The 15,441-nt window shown below is 45.4% G+C and overlaps 1 protein-coding gene across 7 annotated transcripts in view; it reads right to left on the bottom strand.

Annotated features, from left to right (window-relative positions):
• NFATC2 (nuclear factor of activated T cells 2) overlaps nt 1-15,441 on the bottom strand; it is an 88,235-nt gene that overhangs the window by 8,087 nt on the left and 64,707 nt on the right. Inside the window, exon 10 of one of the 7 annotated variants that reach the window (XM_048963429.1) lies at nt 1,092-1,177. The exons of 5 other annotated variants lie outside the window; for them this stretch is intronic. In XM_048963429.1, coding sequence (XP_048819386.1) covers nt 1,134-1,177 — 44 coding nt within the window. In that variant the 3' untranslated portion in view covers nt 1,092-1,133. Of the gene's footprint in view, nt 1-1,091; nt 1,178-9,333; nt 9,867-15,441 lie in introns of those variants that run through there. One more of the 7 variants, XM_048963430.1, reaches the window with a different exon arrangement.

Genomic DNA, 15,441 nt, shown 5'->3' on the forward strand with positions numbered 1-15,441 from the left:
TTGCCACAGGCTGGCAGCCACTGACTGGATCAGGCTGCCTAGGGCCCCATCCAGCCTGGCCTTGAATGCCTCCAGGGATGGGGCATCCACAGCTTCTCTGGGCAGCTGTGGCAGGGCCTCACTACCCTCTGAGTAAATAATTTCCTCTTTACACATAACCTAAACCTCCTCTCTTTTACTTAAAAACTGTTCCCCCTTGTCCTAAGCACTCAGCTTTGATGGGTTAGAGTCAGTCTCTCAGGCTCCAGTCCTCAGAGATGTTTAAGACTCTAATTTGCATCTTCTCAGATAGAAATCTGGAGAGTATTCACTTGTGGGATGATAGTGGGTTGTATTAAATCCGAGCTTCGACTAGTAGTCCAGAGACAGAGAACAGTCTCCAATTTTAGTTGGCAACGAGTCAGGCTCCTTGTAATTGATTATACATGCACACACACTCATATGCATGCGTGCACACACACACATCCACAAACACATTGCAATAACAACTTTACTGTGTCATTCCACATACGTGTCTGGAATAACACCAGTGGAGGCAACGCTGTCACTGCACTGTATCTGTGGCAGCGTCTGGGGTCTTAGGATCCTGCAGCAGTGAGGGTCCCATCAGGGGCAAAGCTGACCTCCATGGGTTCCACCCTGCACCACATTGCTGGGCAGCGATCCCAGCTATTCCACATTTGCTCTGCTAATACAGCCAGGAAGCGTTTCACACGCGTGCGGCACGAGACACGTGCAGAAGGCCTGATGGCGTTTCAGGGACCGGAAAGTTGAACCCTGAGCTTTTAGCGTGCCATGGAGACGTGAGCAGGCAAACCACGTCCTAGCTGCCACCTGGGAGCAGCAGGATGCTTCAGCCCCGCATGCGCAGCCCCATCTCTCCTTCCCTGCCCACCAAGGCCCAGCTAATTCAGGACAGCTCCGTGGTACGCATGTGGGGAAGAAAAGGAATGAGAAAAAAATTAAATCAAGTGAGATTTTAAACTCTCTAAGCCAAATAAAAAGGGGCATGACTTTTTAATTGAAAAAATAAATAAATAAAGGTTAGGAGAAACACACAGCTGGAGAAAAGGCAGAAAAATACCAATTACCTTTCTTTTTGATTGCTTGGATCAAAGATCAGTCATTCTTTTTCATATAATGTTTTGTATCCAGCTAAGGTGTGTATCTATCAGCTCTGAAAAAGATTTGCAAAACCATTTTTGAGAAAAAAAAGTAACCTTTGACCTATGTTGCAAGGCCAAATGCTAGCGTTCAGCTACTCTTTCATTCAGTGTTTTAATTTATCAAAAGGACATTTCAGCATTTACAGTACATAAGGCAGAACTTAACCGCTGACCTTTCTGTTTGCTCAGATCCAGCACGAGGTTTTACCTTTTTTCCCCTCTTTTCTCAACTGATATTATCTAAAAATAAGTATGCAAAAAAATACAGACCTGCACTGATCACAATACAGAAGAGCAATGCTGGCAGTTTGGCCCGAGGCCTCAGGAGTGCAGGAGGTCGGAGCATCTCCTAAGCCAAGTCAGAGAGCAGACACTACCTTTGGCAAAACTCACTGATGGGATCGTCCTCGTGGCCCAAATAAAACGTGACACATTTATGCCAGACCAAAAGTCATTCCCTTCTTGCAAATAAGAGATCTAAGCACAGTGGCTGTGTAAATTAGACCTTGCTTTGACTGCAAGGAGCAGGACAGATATGCCTAAAGAAGTTAGGAGAGTTATGGTCTTTCCTTCAAACACAAATAAAAGTGATTTTTTTCTCATCAAATGGCGATATTAAAAATTGCTTTTTTCTGTCTTGTCTTTTTAGATTTAAATTTATCATGAAAGCATTTGGCACTTCATCCAAAACCACGTGGAAATTTAAAAAATATTCCAATAGTAAGGAGGAAAAAGTAAATCTTAAGAAGTAAGCTAGTCTTGAGTGCAGGTCTCAGATGTGTCTTTGCTGCTGGATTTCAGGTGACTATATATAGAAGAGAAATATTTTAGTTGGCTCTCTCAGACTGTGCAGCCACGTATCAAACACTGGAACCCACCACGCAGTACACAGCCTATTTTATACTCTGCATCCTGGAAAATCAGCCTCTGCACATGTAAGAAGAGCAACTAATTAACTGGTAAATACAAACTTAGGTGTATCGGGCAAAGGAGCCCAAATCCTACAAACTGGGGAAAAAAGGAGGGTGGGGAGGTGTCTTCATAAATCAATAGCAATGAAAAGCTTTTTCTGGAAAACTGGGACATATAATGGCCAAGGGGTGCTCAGCTGTGAGGTTTAACTTTCATTACGTGTCTGCCACTCCAAAGGTTTTCATTCCTTATTAAAATAATGTCAGTAGAAGCATCCTGGAACTTTTTTGTCCTGTTTGCAATCTGATATCTGTGTAAACTATCAACTGCTTTAGCACAATCTGGCTCAACAGCAATCGTGCCATCTCTGTTACTTATGAAGATGGAAGAAGTTGGAAGAAGTTAGTGATACCAAACTAAGACGGCTCCAAATTGATTTGAGTCTTACGATGGATGCACGCTGCGAGAGTTTCAATAGACTCAAAACTCATCGGCATCTTTCCATGAATTTAACATCATGATATAGATATCTAAAAACAGAAATCTAAATAACAGAAAACAGAATCTAAATAAAATACATACTTTTGGCTGAAGCCTGTCTGAACTGAAATCAACAGCTAAACTCTCTGTGATTTGCAGGATCTAGATCGCACTCATAACATTCAAAAATCCTTCCCTTATATTTCAGTGTGGTTCTAGAGTGAGATGCTGTAGCAGAAATGCTGAGTCTCGGCCTGAAGCAGTGATGGAGCACCTGGTGGGAAGGCAGGGCCTGACCAGGGGAGCTCAGCTGCATGAAATTCACTGAGTGACGGAAGGGCTGGAGCCAGGATCCACCCCTCAGCAGCCCTCATTTAAGGGTTGGCAGTGGAGGTAAAAGGATCTCACAAGAGATCCCTGCATGCTGGAGGCTTTCCAAAGGTAAGCAGTTTTTCTTCCTTTGTTTTTGTATCTACAGCTGCTGTATTTGGGCTCGTTCTCATTTGCTGAAGCCCAGGGTTGTGCCACTTTGCTATTATTGCTTTGCTTTTCACATTATAGCATTACAGATGCAAAAAGATCAGTATCTATGATACCCTAAATCTTTAACAGGAAGTTGGGTGCAACTGCAGCAAAAGAGCATTTAGCATTTCTGCTAAAAATAACCACCCAGTGTCCTAAATGCACTGTACACCAGAAGTATCAAGAAGGAAATACTCAGTGCACAGGTCTGTCTGTGGCACCACCCCAGAGATCTTACGGACTTTGACTGCTTTCACGGTACGGTTTCTTTTCCAGAAAAGATCAAAAGCCAATTGCTGTGCTATGTCTGTGTTAAAACTGAGCAAAAAGCATGACCTAGTGGTTAGTACATGGTGGGACAGCAGGACTTTACTGCTGGGAGCGTTGTAGTGCCCCCACCTTGCTGCAGGGCCCTGGTCATTCCCAGCATACCTCCAGAGGATCAGATCTAGTCCAGGTCTACTTGAGGCTGAAGAATGCAAGAAGACTGTAAAGGTCACGCTTAGAACTTAAATACCTCATGCCTTGCTAACAGAAAAAAGAGCTTGAAGTGATGATGACCTGCACAGAATGAGCCTACACTGAGTGTGTGGACATAGCAGAGAGTGTTAAAGGATGTTCTAAAGCCCTTAGGTAGCTTGAATCCCAATCTACAAAAGGCATGAGGTGCTGAGCTCCCCGAACATCCTAGTAGGCACCAATGTAAGGCACCAACATAGCATCTTCAAACCCATAATCGTCAATCAAGGCTGGAGCGCTCAGTATCTCTAAAAAACTTAATTTTGAGTATTTCAAAGAATGATAGAACCATAGAACGGTTTGGGCTGGAAGGGACCTTTACGGTCATCTAGTTCCACCTCCCTGCCGTAGGCAGGGACACCTCCCTCTAGACCAGGCTGCTCACAGCCCTGTCCAGGCTGAATTTCTATTAGGATGATCAAAGTTGAACCAACCAAGAGCACTTCAAAAATCATTATGTGTTCTGACTTCATTTTATGGCACCCAAAGGCTGCAGAGTGAGGAGCAGCCCTCACCCTGGGGATGCTGTGTCTTGGGGATGCTGAGTACTGCTGGGAGAAGCAGGCAGCTACCACAGGACCACAGGCAGCCCGAGAGTCCTTTCAGGCAGGCATCCCTCTGTGTTTGCTTATTCACACATAACCCTGGGCAGAAATTGTTACTCTGCAAACTGCTCCCTCCAGGAAATTTTTCCTCAGCAACACAAAGCAAAGTGGGGTGCATGGGTGGAGCTAATGGGAAATCCGTGCTGCTCTCCCTGCACCACATGCCATGCATTGAGCTGTAGGGTGCCCCTCTTGTTCTGCCATGCTTCACTTCAGCTTGTTACACAAATGGTTGCAATCTTGCAAATCAGTAATAAATTGCACCTGAACCTGTAAGTGATTAGTAAAAAAAAAAATAAAAAATCACTACACTTCCCTGGCCGAAGGACTTTCACACAATTAATCAGTAAGAAGAGAACTGGGTGTTAACAGGTTGTTGAATTCCTTGCTAGACCAGTTTATGGAGACCCCTGTAATAAAGGGGCTGAAACCAGAAGTGCAAAAAGTGCACAAATGATACACTGTCCTGGAGGAACAGGTGCCAAATGTTGTATTATGGTGAGCTGAAGGAAGGGACTGTAAGGTTCATCAGGTGCCATGTTGGTTTCTGCTGTTAATTCAATGGAATCCCCGTGCCAATCTATTAGAAACCATGGAGCTGAGCTTTCTGGGCAGCGTCTCCAGGGAGCGGGTTGTGTGATATTGTAGGACATATGCACACAACGCCCCGGCTCTCTCGTTCCAGTGTTGTGGACTGGAGGAGCAAGAGAAAGAACTAATCGTGCTCCTGAGTGTGATTTCCTGTTTGCTTGATGGATTTCAGTACCCAAATATCTTTGTTTTTAATCTGAAGATAGTAAGATAGGTGCAAACCCTGTCTACATTATGGAGGAAGAATCTGTACCAGCTGGCTATGAGAAAAGTACACCTCCAGGTATTAAATCTGCTAGAAGGATGATAGATGTTCTGTTTAGTTCCTAGGTCAACCCTTTGTCTGCTCAGTCACTAAGTAAAGCACCACGGGGCTGGAGCAGGGCTGACAGCTTTGTGCAGCTCTTCTGTGTCAGCAGCCACTTTGGGAAGCATACCTTGAAAGTGGAAAACTAGATCAGCCTGGGTGTGATGAGGAACTCCAGGCCACCGTGGGTTTGGTTTGTAGTAGCTTTCCATAACAAAGTCTTTTTTTAACTGACTTTCTTTCTGCTCACATATATTTAGATATGACTTTCATTCTGCAGTACTCCAATGCCAGAGAGTTTTGGCTGAAATCATAAGGGAAGGACACGTGTTTGAGTCATGCAGTTGGCTCTCTAGTTGATAGTAAGTTACTGAGAAAAGATGAAGTTTTATTTAGTTTTAGTTAATGTGCAGTGAAACCGAGCAAAATATTCCAAGCAGAAGGCTCACATCATAAATAAATAAACAAAAACTGATACCAGAAGGAGATGAAGTTCATTTTCTTAAACAACGCTAGTTGGCAAAAGAAATACAGAAATACTGCACTGATGGACTGAGCCTTAAGCAATAGCAGGCAGCAGTCTCTGCTTGCTCACTCTGTGGCTGCTGCGGAGCTCCAGGCTGAGCTGTGCTCACATCTACTTCTGTCTGTGCACGCTGGACCTGAATTTGCTACATAACTGCTGAGGAAAGCAATGCCACTCGGTACTAACAGACATTTCTTCTAGATTAAAAACAGCAAAACCAAAGGAGCTTGGTGATGAATTTTTCCTACAGCAGCTTGCACCTCATGGTCTGAACACCAATGAAATCTTCAGATACCACAGTGCCTCTAAATAGCAACTGCTGGCAGGAAAGGCACGCAAGCAATAGCGCTGCTTATTCACATGTCACTTTGCAGTTTCATCATTCTCCTAGATTTAACCTATTTACTGAGAGGTGATGTGAGTCATTCAGTGAAATGTTTAAAAAAAAAAAAAAAAGGATGGGAGAAAGCTGTTTTTTTTTTTAACAGGAAATAAATGGGGGGGTAGGAACTGAAGAGCAGTTTCAGCGTGGTCAGGATTAGCTGAAAGTAACAGGAATAGGCAGTGCTGCTGCTTTTCATATTTCTGTCATAAAGGAACTTCCAGAACAAATATTTAATTGAAGGGAAACAAGCCATTTAACAAATATTTAATTGAGGGGAAACAAACTGCGCTACCCTTCCCTTCAGGCAGTTTTGTAGAGAACAAACAGTCAATAATGTAATTATTTTCCTCCCTTGAGCACTAGTGCTTATGTCTGTTAATCCAGAGAACTACTCACTGGCTCTGATTCTCTGGCACCTTATCTTTGGTGTGTCTTAACTTTGCAGAGTTTGTGGATTCTTGCAGAATCTGCTTCTGTCCAGCAAACCAGGTTTCCCTGTGAACGTGTCTGAATGTTGAAGCTGGTTCTAAGAAGAAAATAGCAGAAAACCACTGTCCCAAGGTAGTAGGAGAGATGCACACGTGGCCTATGAACAATTTTGAGAGGCACTAAGCTTTCCTATGCAACAAGCATGCAAATATCCTTCTGTTTGCAATTACTTTGCTTTCACCTTTCACAAACCACTTAGGAACACTAAGTGTGAAGAAGGCTTATGTTTATGTACCTTATTTTAAAGAGGGTTTTTGGGCAGTAGGAACCCTTAGTGAAAAACACTGAGAATGGGAGCATGAAATTACTTTTATGTACTACTACACATTACATATTTTTCTATCACAACTCCACATCCTTCAGCAAGTGCCTGCTTGGAGGCAGGACCTTCTCCCTTTGCATCAAGGGGTGAGTTCTGTTCAGAGCATTGCTTTGCAAGAGTTAGAATGGTGTGGGCATGGCCAGAGGTTGGGGGGTCTTTGTGACAGCACTCCAGGACAACAGAACAAATAACTTTTTAAAGCTACAAGTCCCCAGTTCACTGGGAAGACCATTCAATATATTTAAGTGGTTACTGACAGTGTTACAATTCACATAACAGTGTTAAGTAGGTGCCACACACCAGATGCTGCCTGTCTGTACACATCCATCTGTTAGCTTTTATTTTGGGCTTTGACTGCAAGCCCTGAGAGGCAGAACTTTTTCTCCTTTGGATCAAGGCAGCGAATGTCATGAGGGAGATCTCAGCCATGAGGGGTTTTTACCATACCGAAATCTAATAATAAAAATAATAGATAATACTGTGGAGTGTATGCACAGTTCAGACTGTGATGAATTGAGAGGGAGAACTAATTTTAAGAAACACCTATAACTAAAAGGAGTGCAAAAGAGTATGTGGAGCAGACGCTGTAAATGACTTTGCATCTCACCTCAAGAAGGCCAGGAGCCTCTGACAGGAAATAGCCTGAGCGCATCAGAAAAATGTGTCTGCATCATCCATAGACTTACAACTTTCAGTCTGAGTCAACAGTGTGAATGATAAAATTTTTGTTTTCAGTATGAAAAGAAAAGAAGGAGAAGAGGAGAACAGAGGGGTTATAAGTTACCAGAGAAACTCAGAGAACTGAGTTTTTCCATGTCCAAATGTTGTTGAAGTGATTATCTTCGGTTGAAGTGCAGCCAGGGCTATTCCTATTCTCATCACAATAACCTACACTTGTTCAAAAATGAGCCCTCAGTTATCTGCAGACCTCCATCCTAATTCTAGATCAAGCTGTAGGAACAATCACCCAAAGAAACTGCCCTAGGGAATCCTTCCCAGGATCTAAAGAGCCATCCCAAATTTTCCAATTGTGAGGTCTCTGAGCTGTGTGCATTCTCGCACAGCCCAGGCTGGATGCAAAATGCTTTGCTCAATGCAACATCTCAGGAGCATGCTGCAAGTACCTAGCAAGACTGCCCTAATCCCTTCCAAGTTCTCATCAGCTGTATGACAACATTCTCTATACACGAGTTTGCACAGCCAGCTCACGAGCTCTCCATCTGTAGCTCATATTGAACCTATTAGTTTGCATTTAACCACCCATTGCTACACTTCCTGGGTGAATTCCAAGCCAACGACGAAGGCTTTGGAACCACACTATGATAAAACACCCTCTTGCCTAAAATAAAGATAAAACTTTCTTATGTGCGATGTGATCTCATCAGACTACAGAACACATTCAAAAGCAATTGGCAGGCCATTCCTTCAGCTAGGAACACAGACTGAATGGGAACACTGTCTTGCAGTTGGCGAACTAGCCACAGACAGCTGGAAGACACGGCAGTAGCAAATCTGAAGGCCAAGATCACTGCATGTCTTTCTGAGTGGTCTCAGAAGGACGGTGACTGCCAACATGAATGAAATGCCCCAGCTAATACACACACAGCGTAATGAAACCATATGAAGCCACTGTTACCTTCTGAAAGGCCAGATCTGAAAAGGTATTTTGGTAGCTTACTCTCAACTAAATCCCTGTGGATGAGACATCTGCCCAATTAAAAAAAATACACAAAGACACAAAGAGACATCACCTCTCAGAATCTGGCCTGGGCTGTACTGGCATTTCCCTGGCACAGAAGGTAGAAAAAAGTTTGGCAACCAACAACAAAGGGAGTCTTACAAAAGGAATCAGGGTTTGTCTTTTGGGATACCCAGAGGTGGGAAGGTGCAAGGGCTGATTTGTTGGTGGGGTGGTCGTGCTGCCTCCTGCATCACCATGAGGAAGGCTCACAGTGCATCTGTGCAGCATCATGATGTGACCTTCCTGCTGCCATCACTCAGTGACACTGCATCATGCTGCCAGCCTGAGCCCAGCATCAGGAAAACACACAGGTACTCAGTAAAGGAGAGAGAAGATGTTATGTGCTACAAAAACACCCCCTCAAGAGACCTAAAAATGAAAATGTTCTACTCAAGAGGTTGCGTCCTCCCCCTTCGCAGCCAAGAGGATAAATCTTGTTCAAGTTTAAGCAGGAAAAGCCAAGACCACTTCAGAGCAGGCTCAGGCTGCAGTGGGTTCTGGAAGAAGGCAAAAGGAGCCTTGCAGAGCTGACAACTGCCCCAAACCTGCTGACAGCCCTGGGAGCAGTTCCAGCCCATGGCCCAGCCAGGTGCCAGCATCCCTGAGGAGCTGTGGGCATGGAGGCTGCTCCCCTGCCTTGCTGGTGACACTGTGGGCTATCTTTCCCAGGTACAGCTTCAAACAGCACTGAGAAGAAAAGCACAGCTCATACTTGGGCTGTAAATGACCACTGTATTAGCAACAGCCAGCTGAGGCTGCAGGAAGGGTTTGGTCACTGCTGACCCTGCCTGAGATTGGAAGGGGCTGAAGATACAAAGGCCTGCAGCCTTGTGTCTGCAGACAGAAGCAGTTTTCATGGTTCCAAGGGCTGGCCATCTCTAGTGGGGATTTCCCCTCCCCCAAAAGGGGCACCCCAGAAACACCCCCTGCCTGCCTTTCTTGTTCACTGCATGTGCAAGGCACTTGATCTGGCCCCACTGCTGCACAGGGGCAGCATCAGAACAGGGAGAGAATAACACGAGAGTGGTTTATTTGGTTGTGCTTTTTTCTTTTTTTTTAATTCTGTAATGTCATCTGCATCCAGCTGTTAGTATTTTGGAAATCGGATGGGTTTTGTTTTCCTTGCATGGTTCAGCATGGCTGATGCTCCAGCTGCAAAACCTCAGTGAGCCTGCTTAAAGTGGGACAGCCCATGTCCTGGCCAGAACCTTCCCCCCCTTGGCGTCCTGGGGGCAGCTTCCTCATCACCCTCCTGGGAACTCCATCATAACCTCACCAGAGGAGAGTGTGGTGGTCAAGACCTGCACAAACAGGCATCTACAGTAAATAATGTGGCAGAGAAAATATCTTAGTTGCAGCCAACTGCATCATCTTGACTCCAACATGCTCCAACTGCTTGTTCTGAAAGTATGGCAATGCCTACACCAGTGCCTTAAAGGGTAGGAGAGAGCACTGAGGCTTACCTCCAAGGGAAGAACTTTTAACAGGGTTTGGATTTTACAGTGATTAAGTGTGGTTAACAGATAGGGCTTTACTTCTTAAACCGTTCCTCCATTTGACAGCTGAATCCCAAGTCTCCAGTTCTTGTCCTCACAACTCTAATTCCATACCCAGTAAATTGGACAAAATCACCCAGGACTGAACAGTCAGACAGAACCACTGCTCAGTGCAGTAACTGGCACTGCCGAGGGAACCAATGATAGGTGATAACAACCCCAGTGAGCTATAAAAGAAAGCATGAGCTCTACAGAAGTGCATTTGTTGCAGAAGGGATGTTGAGAAGAATGCCAGGGAAGGGCTTGATGGAGGGTTTACAGCAGGGAGGGAGAAAAGGGAAGGATGGAGGGGCAGGGAACTGGGATTCTGGACACAGCTCCTTGGCCACTCACACCCACGGGGGCTACAAAAATCAGCACAATCCGACACAACAGTGTGAAATACGGGGAAAAGAGCAAAGAAAAAGACCAAAGTCTGCAGGGAAAAGGAGCGGACAAAACCCTCTTTAGAGAATCCCAGATTCCTGCAGATGATGAGTGTATAATAGCTGAAGATACACAAAGCTACAAAGTAAATGCACAAACATGCAGTGTGGGCTGCTTGGAAGGTCGCTAAACCAGAGGAGAAGGGATTAATTTCCCCTTTTACCTGGAAACAAAAATAAACCAAGAAAACAAAATAATCACACTATCTCTTTAAAGGGTTGGAAAAAAACCGTCTGAGAAGGGGGGAGACTGGGAACGCCTTGCTGAAGGCCTGTTCTTCTCCACCCCCAGCAGCAGCACCTCGTGTGTCTGTTACCAGGCTGCTGGATGCATGCACAGTGTGGGAGAGGCGGGCTGAGGAGCAAGAGGATGTGAAGTTTGCTGTGCTGTCCAGAAGACGAAAACACTAGTGCTGTTTATAGAGGGAAACCCAATTCGTCAGCCCAAATGAATTCCTGTGCTAATCCATGCAAGCTTCATGTTTTCCACCAGCCCCAGCCACTGTAAAGACTATCTTTAGGAGGCACAGTGTGTTTGGAAAGGAGCAGCTGGAAAGAGGGGACGCTTATGCCATCTTGGAAGGCTTTCTGGTATGGAAAAAGAGGAATGCTCTCTTGGGTCTCCCCACAAAATTAAAGCATCTTCATCCAGAGCAAAACGGTGCCAAGCACAACAAACAAAAGCGGCTTTCCCCAATTCTCCTGGGCAGCCTCACTGCAGCGTTCACAATGGTTTCCATAGAACTTGTTTTGCTATCAAAACAAATTCCATCCATCCAGGCATGATGGCGCGCACTGCTTTCTGAAGACGAGAAAGTTAATTTTCTCGTTTCTTTGTCTGCCAAAGCATTTTTGCTTGTGTGCCACAGCCAGGGAGTCCCCGGACCACTGTGCATCTGCCGGCTGTGCATCAGCATTGAGTCCTGAACAGAGACATGCTCGGGAGGTTTTGGTGAGGACACACAACGAGCAGAGCGACCTCTGCAGTGAGGCTGAGGCAGACACAGCCCTTGGCTGACTGCTCCCATTCCTCAGCCCAGAGCCACCTGGGTGCAGTGTGGCCGTGTGTGGCAGCAGGAGGCTCCTGCAAGAGCCCAGCCATCGGCTGCACACATCTCTCATTGCATGCGTGGGAGGAAATGAATGTCTTATACTGACCACAACTTGACAGAAGACTTGTAAGTATTATAGTCTAATTGGGATTAATGGCTACCTGGTTTGCACTGCTGGGGGACGCTGCCTATTGAGAATGCTGCACGCAGAAGAGGTTTCTTCCAGCCTTGTGCACAGCCACTCGCCCTCGATGGTGGTTTCTGAAGAGCAGAGATGCTGTTCTGCATGACAGAATTGGTCAGAGGAGCACTAAATCTGCTACTCCTCCAAGCCAGCCCTCCTCACTAACAGCCCTCTTGACTTGTCTGCTGGCTGATAGGACCTTGGTACTCATTCCAAGAAGAAAGACAGCACTCCACTCAAAGCCAACGCATATGTGTAAAGAAGAAACCAGATAAGGAAAAACTAATGTAATTTTAAAGAAAAAAGACACACAAGACATAGTGTAGTTAAAAACTATAAATCTCAGAAGTCTTCTCTGACTTGCCCTGCTCCTCGTCTGATTCGAGCCACACCAGTCTGTTCTGTGCACCTGCCCAGTGCCCACATTTTCAGACAATTTCCAGCCTGTAGCGAATATCAATTTGTACAAACACAGTTACTGCATATCCAAGGCCTTGAACTGAGGGACACACCTAAGCCAACAGGACAGCCAGACAGTGACCGTTAGCTACAGAAAAGCCTTACTTTGGGCTGGGGGGGCTGGCCTGTGACTCGTGTGACTGAAGCTCTGCACACAACATCTGAGGGCAGGAACCGCTCAGCACCAGCACCTCCATGGACACCTTCAGAGCCCACTCCCTCCACACAGGAATGGGAAACCCCAGGGGGCTGTGAGCATCCCCCAGGCAGCAGGAGGTGTCTGGCTGGACAGGAGAGCAGTGCCCGGTGCATCACTCTGCCTCCTCTGGCCCTGGGGCTACTGAGCCTCCTGGAGCTGCGCTCTGACAGCATCTCCAGTGCTGCATTGCTCATAATGACAGCTACTGAACCCAGGGGGGTTTAACTGTCACAATACTTTCACCATTGACTCCCCTTCTTTTGAAGTGGTTCCCCCCTCATTTAGTCATTCTCACTCTTTCCTAAGAAACTTAGAAACCACCTAAATAAATCAGCACCGATTGAGACACTGCAAATGTCATAAGAGTCATTCATGTGTCTCACTATTTGTCCTACGTTTGACTTGATTCATTCATGAATGATGAAGTCATTCATCATTAAGAAACTGCACCAAACCACACCACCATTTGGGAATCTTTGACTTGGCTCCCCTGGCACAGATAATCAGAGGGAATGATTGCAAGCTCATACTCCTCTAATTTAGTGCTTTTGCCCTGCTCCAGATTATCCTCTGCATGTTAAAAACAAAGGCTCAGCATCCTTGCACGAAGGAAGAGCACATCAACACAGAAGCACTGAAAAAGGATGAAGCCACACAGTGTCACCTGGTTGTCCCTGCACAGCTGTGAGATCTCCCTGCCATGCGCTGCACCCTGGTGCACACCAGGACTGCTGAGTACCTCCCTGCCACGAGCCAAAGCGTGCCCAGAGTGCAGGATGGGATGCCGTGCCCTGTTCTCCCCTGTCACACCTGCCAGTTTTCCACGTGCGAAATTCTCCCTCAGATGCAAACCTATCACTCCAGTGTCCATGGGCAGAAGCCAATAATTGTTTTCTCACTAAATCTAGTTCGATGACACTTTCACTCTAAATACATGGTGTTTGTTCAGCTGAGGGCAGGCTTTAGTCCGTTTTGGAGTGCAAACAGTTTCCAAATTAAAAAACCACAAAAAGACGTGTCTTGATTAAAATGAGAACTGTGTGGATTAAGAGAACCTGCAGGGAGATGGAGAGTATTAGACCAGTTTCTCACTTAGTGAATTAGTGCTGCTCTGCTGAGTCACATGGGCAGCACCCCCAAAGTCCTTTGATCCTCACTGCTTTTGCTCTAGCTTATAGTAGCTGAAGATTTAACTCCTTTATATCTAATGTAATCCACTGCTTAAATCTAACTCAGGTCCAAGTTTCCAAAGTCAACGTTATCGAACCATGAGTCATGTGAATATAGAGAGATCAGAGTTTTAATTGCCAAGCAGACTGTGGTATTTGTAGCAGACACGCACCTATACTGAAGAATGGGACAGTTTCCAAAGCTGGGAATACTTGGATTTAGGTTTTTGCACAGACCCCTTTAAAGAGAGGATCCATCTGTGAAATTCACAGCTGGATATACGCCCAGACTTCTGTGCTTGCAAAATTGAAGCACGGGGACTTGGAGAGATGATTCAGACACAACTGCATTGTTTACACATTTTAGGCTGGCTTTTACCTTTCTCTGGCTTCTTCTCGGCAAACACAGAAAAAGTTATGTTACAAAATGAGGGACTGTGACAGTTAGCAGCTGGCTGAACACTCACATTAGAAGCTGGTTGCTGGGAAGGGAACATTACAGTCTTCGAGCATTTGCTTTCTTTCTCCTATCTCTGACGTCCCTGCTGGCGTGACTACAGATGTGCTGCTTGTTTTTCAGATCGCAGAAGCAGGAATGACCTATTAGGTCATTTAGTGCCTCCCATAGCCAATGCAGGGTTGTCTTGTGCATTTGTCCACTCTGCTTTTACAATTCCTCGAACAGCACACTGCATCCAAGCTAGAGCATACAAGTCTCTTGGAAACTGGTGAGTAACTAGCATTACAAAGTGACTGGGTACTGTAAGGCCATACCAGCTTCTGCCGGGCCGAAAAGTTGCTCCTGCTGCTCAGAGTTTGTATAAGAACATTGCCTTTGACGGGAAATTCGGATGGTTTGTCCTTTTTATTTTGAATTGCTAGGGATCTATAAATAATGGTATTTTTTAAGAAGTGAAGTATGAAAAGCTAGTGGCAGAAAAATGAATTTTAAATTATTCACCAACAGGGTGATAATTCTTATGAGAGACAGAATAATTCTTGTGAGAGACAGAAAGCTACGTGGGCCACAAGTGCCCCAGCCACAGCAGTGCTGCCTGCCAGCAGCTGCCCTCAGCCACAGCAGTGCTGCTGGTGTGAAACATGCCGCTCTCCTGTAGCAGAAGGCTTTGCAACTGCCTTTCACTTTGCACCACAACCAGGCCGTGTATCTTCAAGATGGTTACTTTCTCCAGGCATCTCATTTCACAACAGTTAGAGTAAATGTGCAGTTGTTGTCCCAACCTTCCAATGCAATGGGGCTCTTTACACCTGCCTGCAATATTTTGGAAGCGCAGTTTGAAAACTGCCTGAGCTGCCTGCACCCTGACCCACACAGCAGGATGGGAATCCTCCATTATACAGGCATTTCAGGGGAGAAAACATCTCTACTCTTTTCTCACTTTCGTGCATTCTTAACACTAACAGCATTTGTAACAAATGAAACTGTGAAAAGCATCAACACCAAACACAGGTGCTGAAGGCTTGTGAGTCATGCACCTAATAACCATGAGATTGGTTTAAAAATCGGGCAGTCAATCCCTGCTGCATCCTTTTTGCCCGCCCGGAAGACCAAGACACGGTCATAGTTTTAATTTTTTTGTTGTTGCTTTTCTTGGGTCAAACTTGAAAAGATCACTAAGAGAAAAAAATCTCGTAGTTTGCTGCAGCTGCCCGCATAGGGACTTTAAATCACTATCAATATTCCAAGACTCACAATGAAATTACAAAGAATTAGCAAAACCTTTGAGCTGCCATGTGGACGCAATGCAGATGACTGGTTACACTTACACCAATTACAAAGAATTGATCTTAAAGGGGAGACAACAGAATAC

The sequence above is a fragment of the Lagopus muta genome, chromosome 16 (genome assembly GCF_023343835.1).
Source record: "Lagopus muta isolate bLagMut1 chromosome 16, bLagMut1 primary, whole genome shotgun sequence".
Classification (NCBI taxonomy): domain Eukaryota; kingdom Metazoa; phylum Chordata; class Aves; order Galliformes; family Phasianidae; genus Lagopus; species Lagopus muta.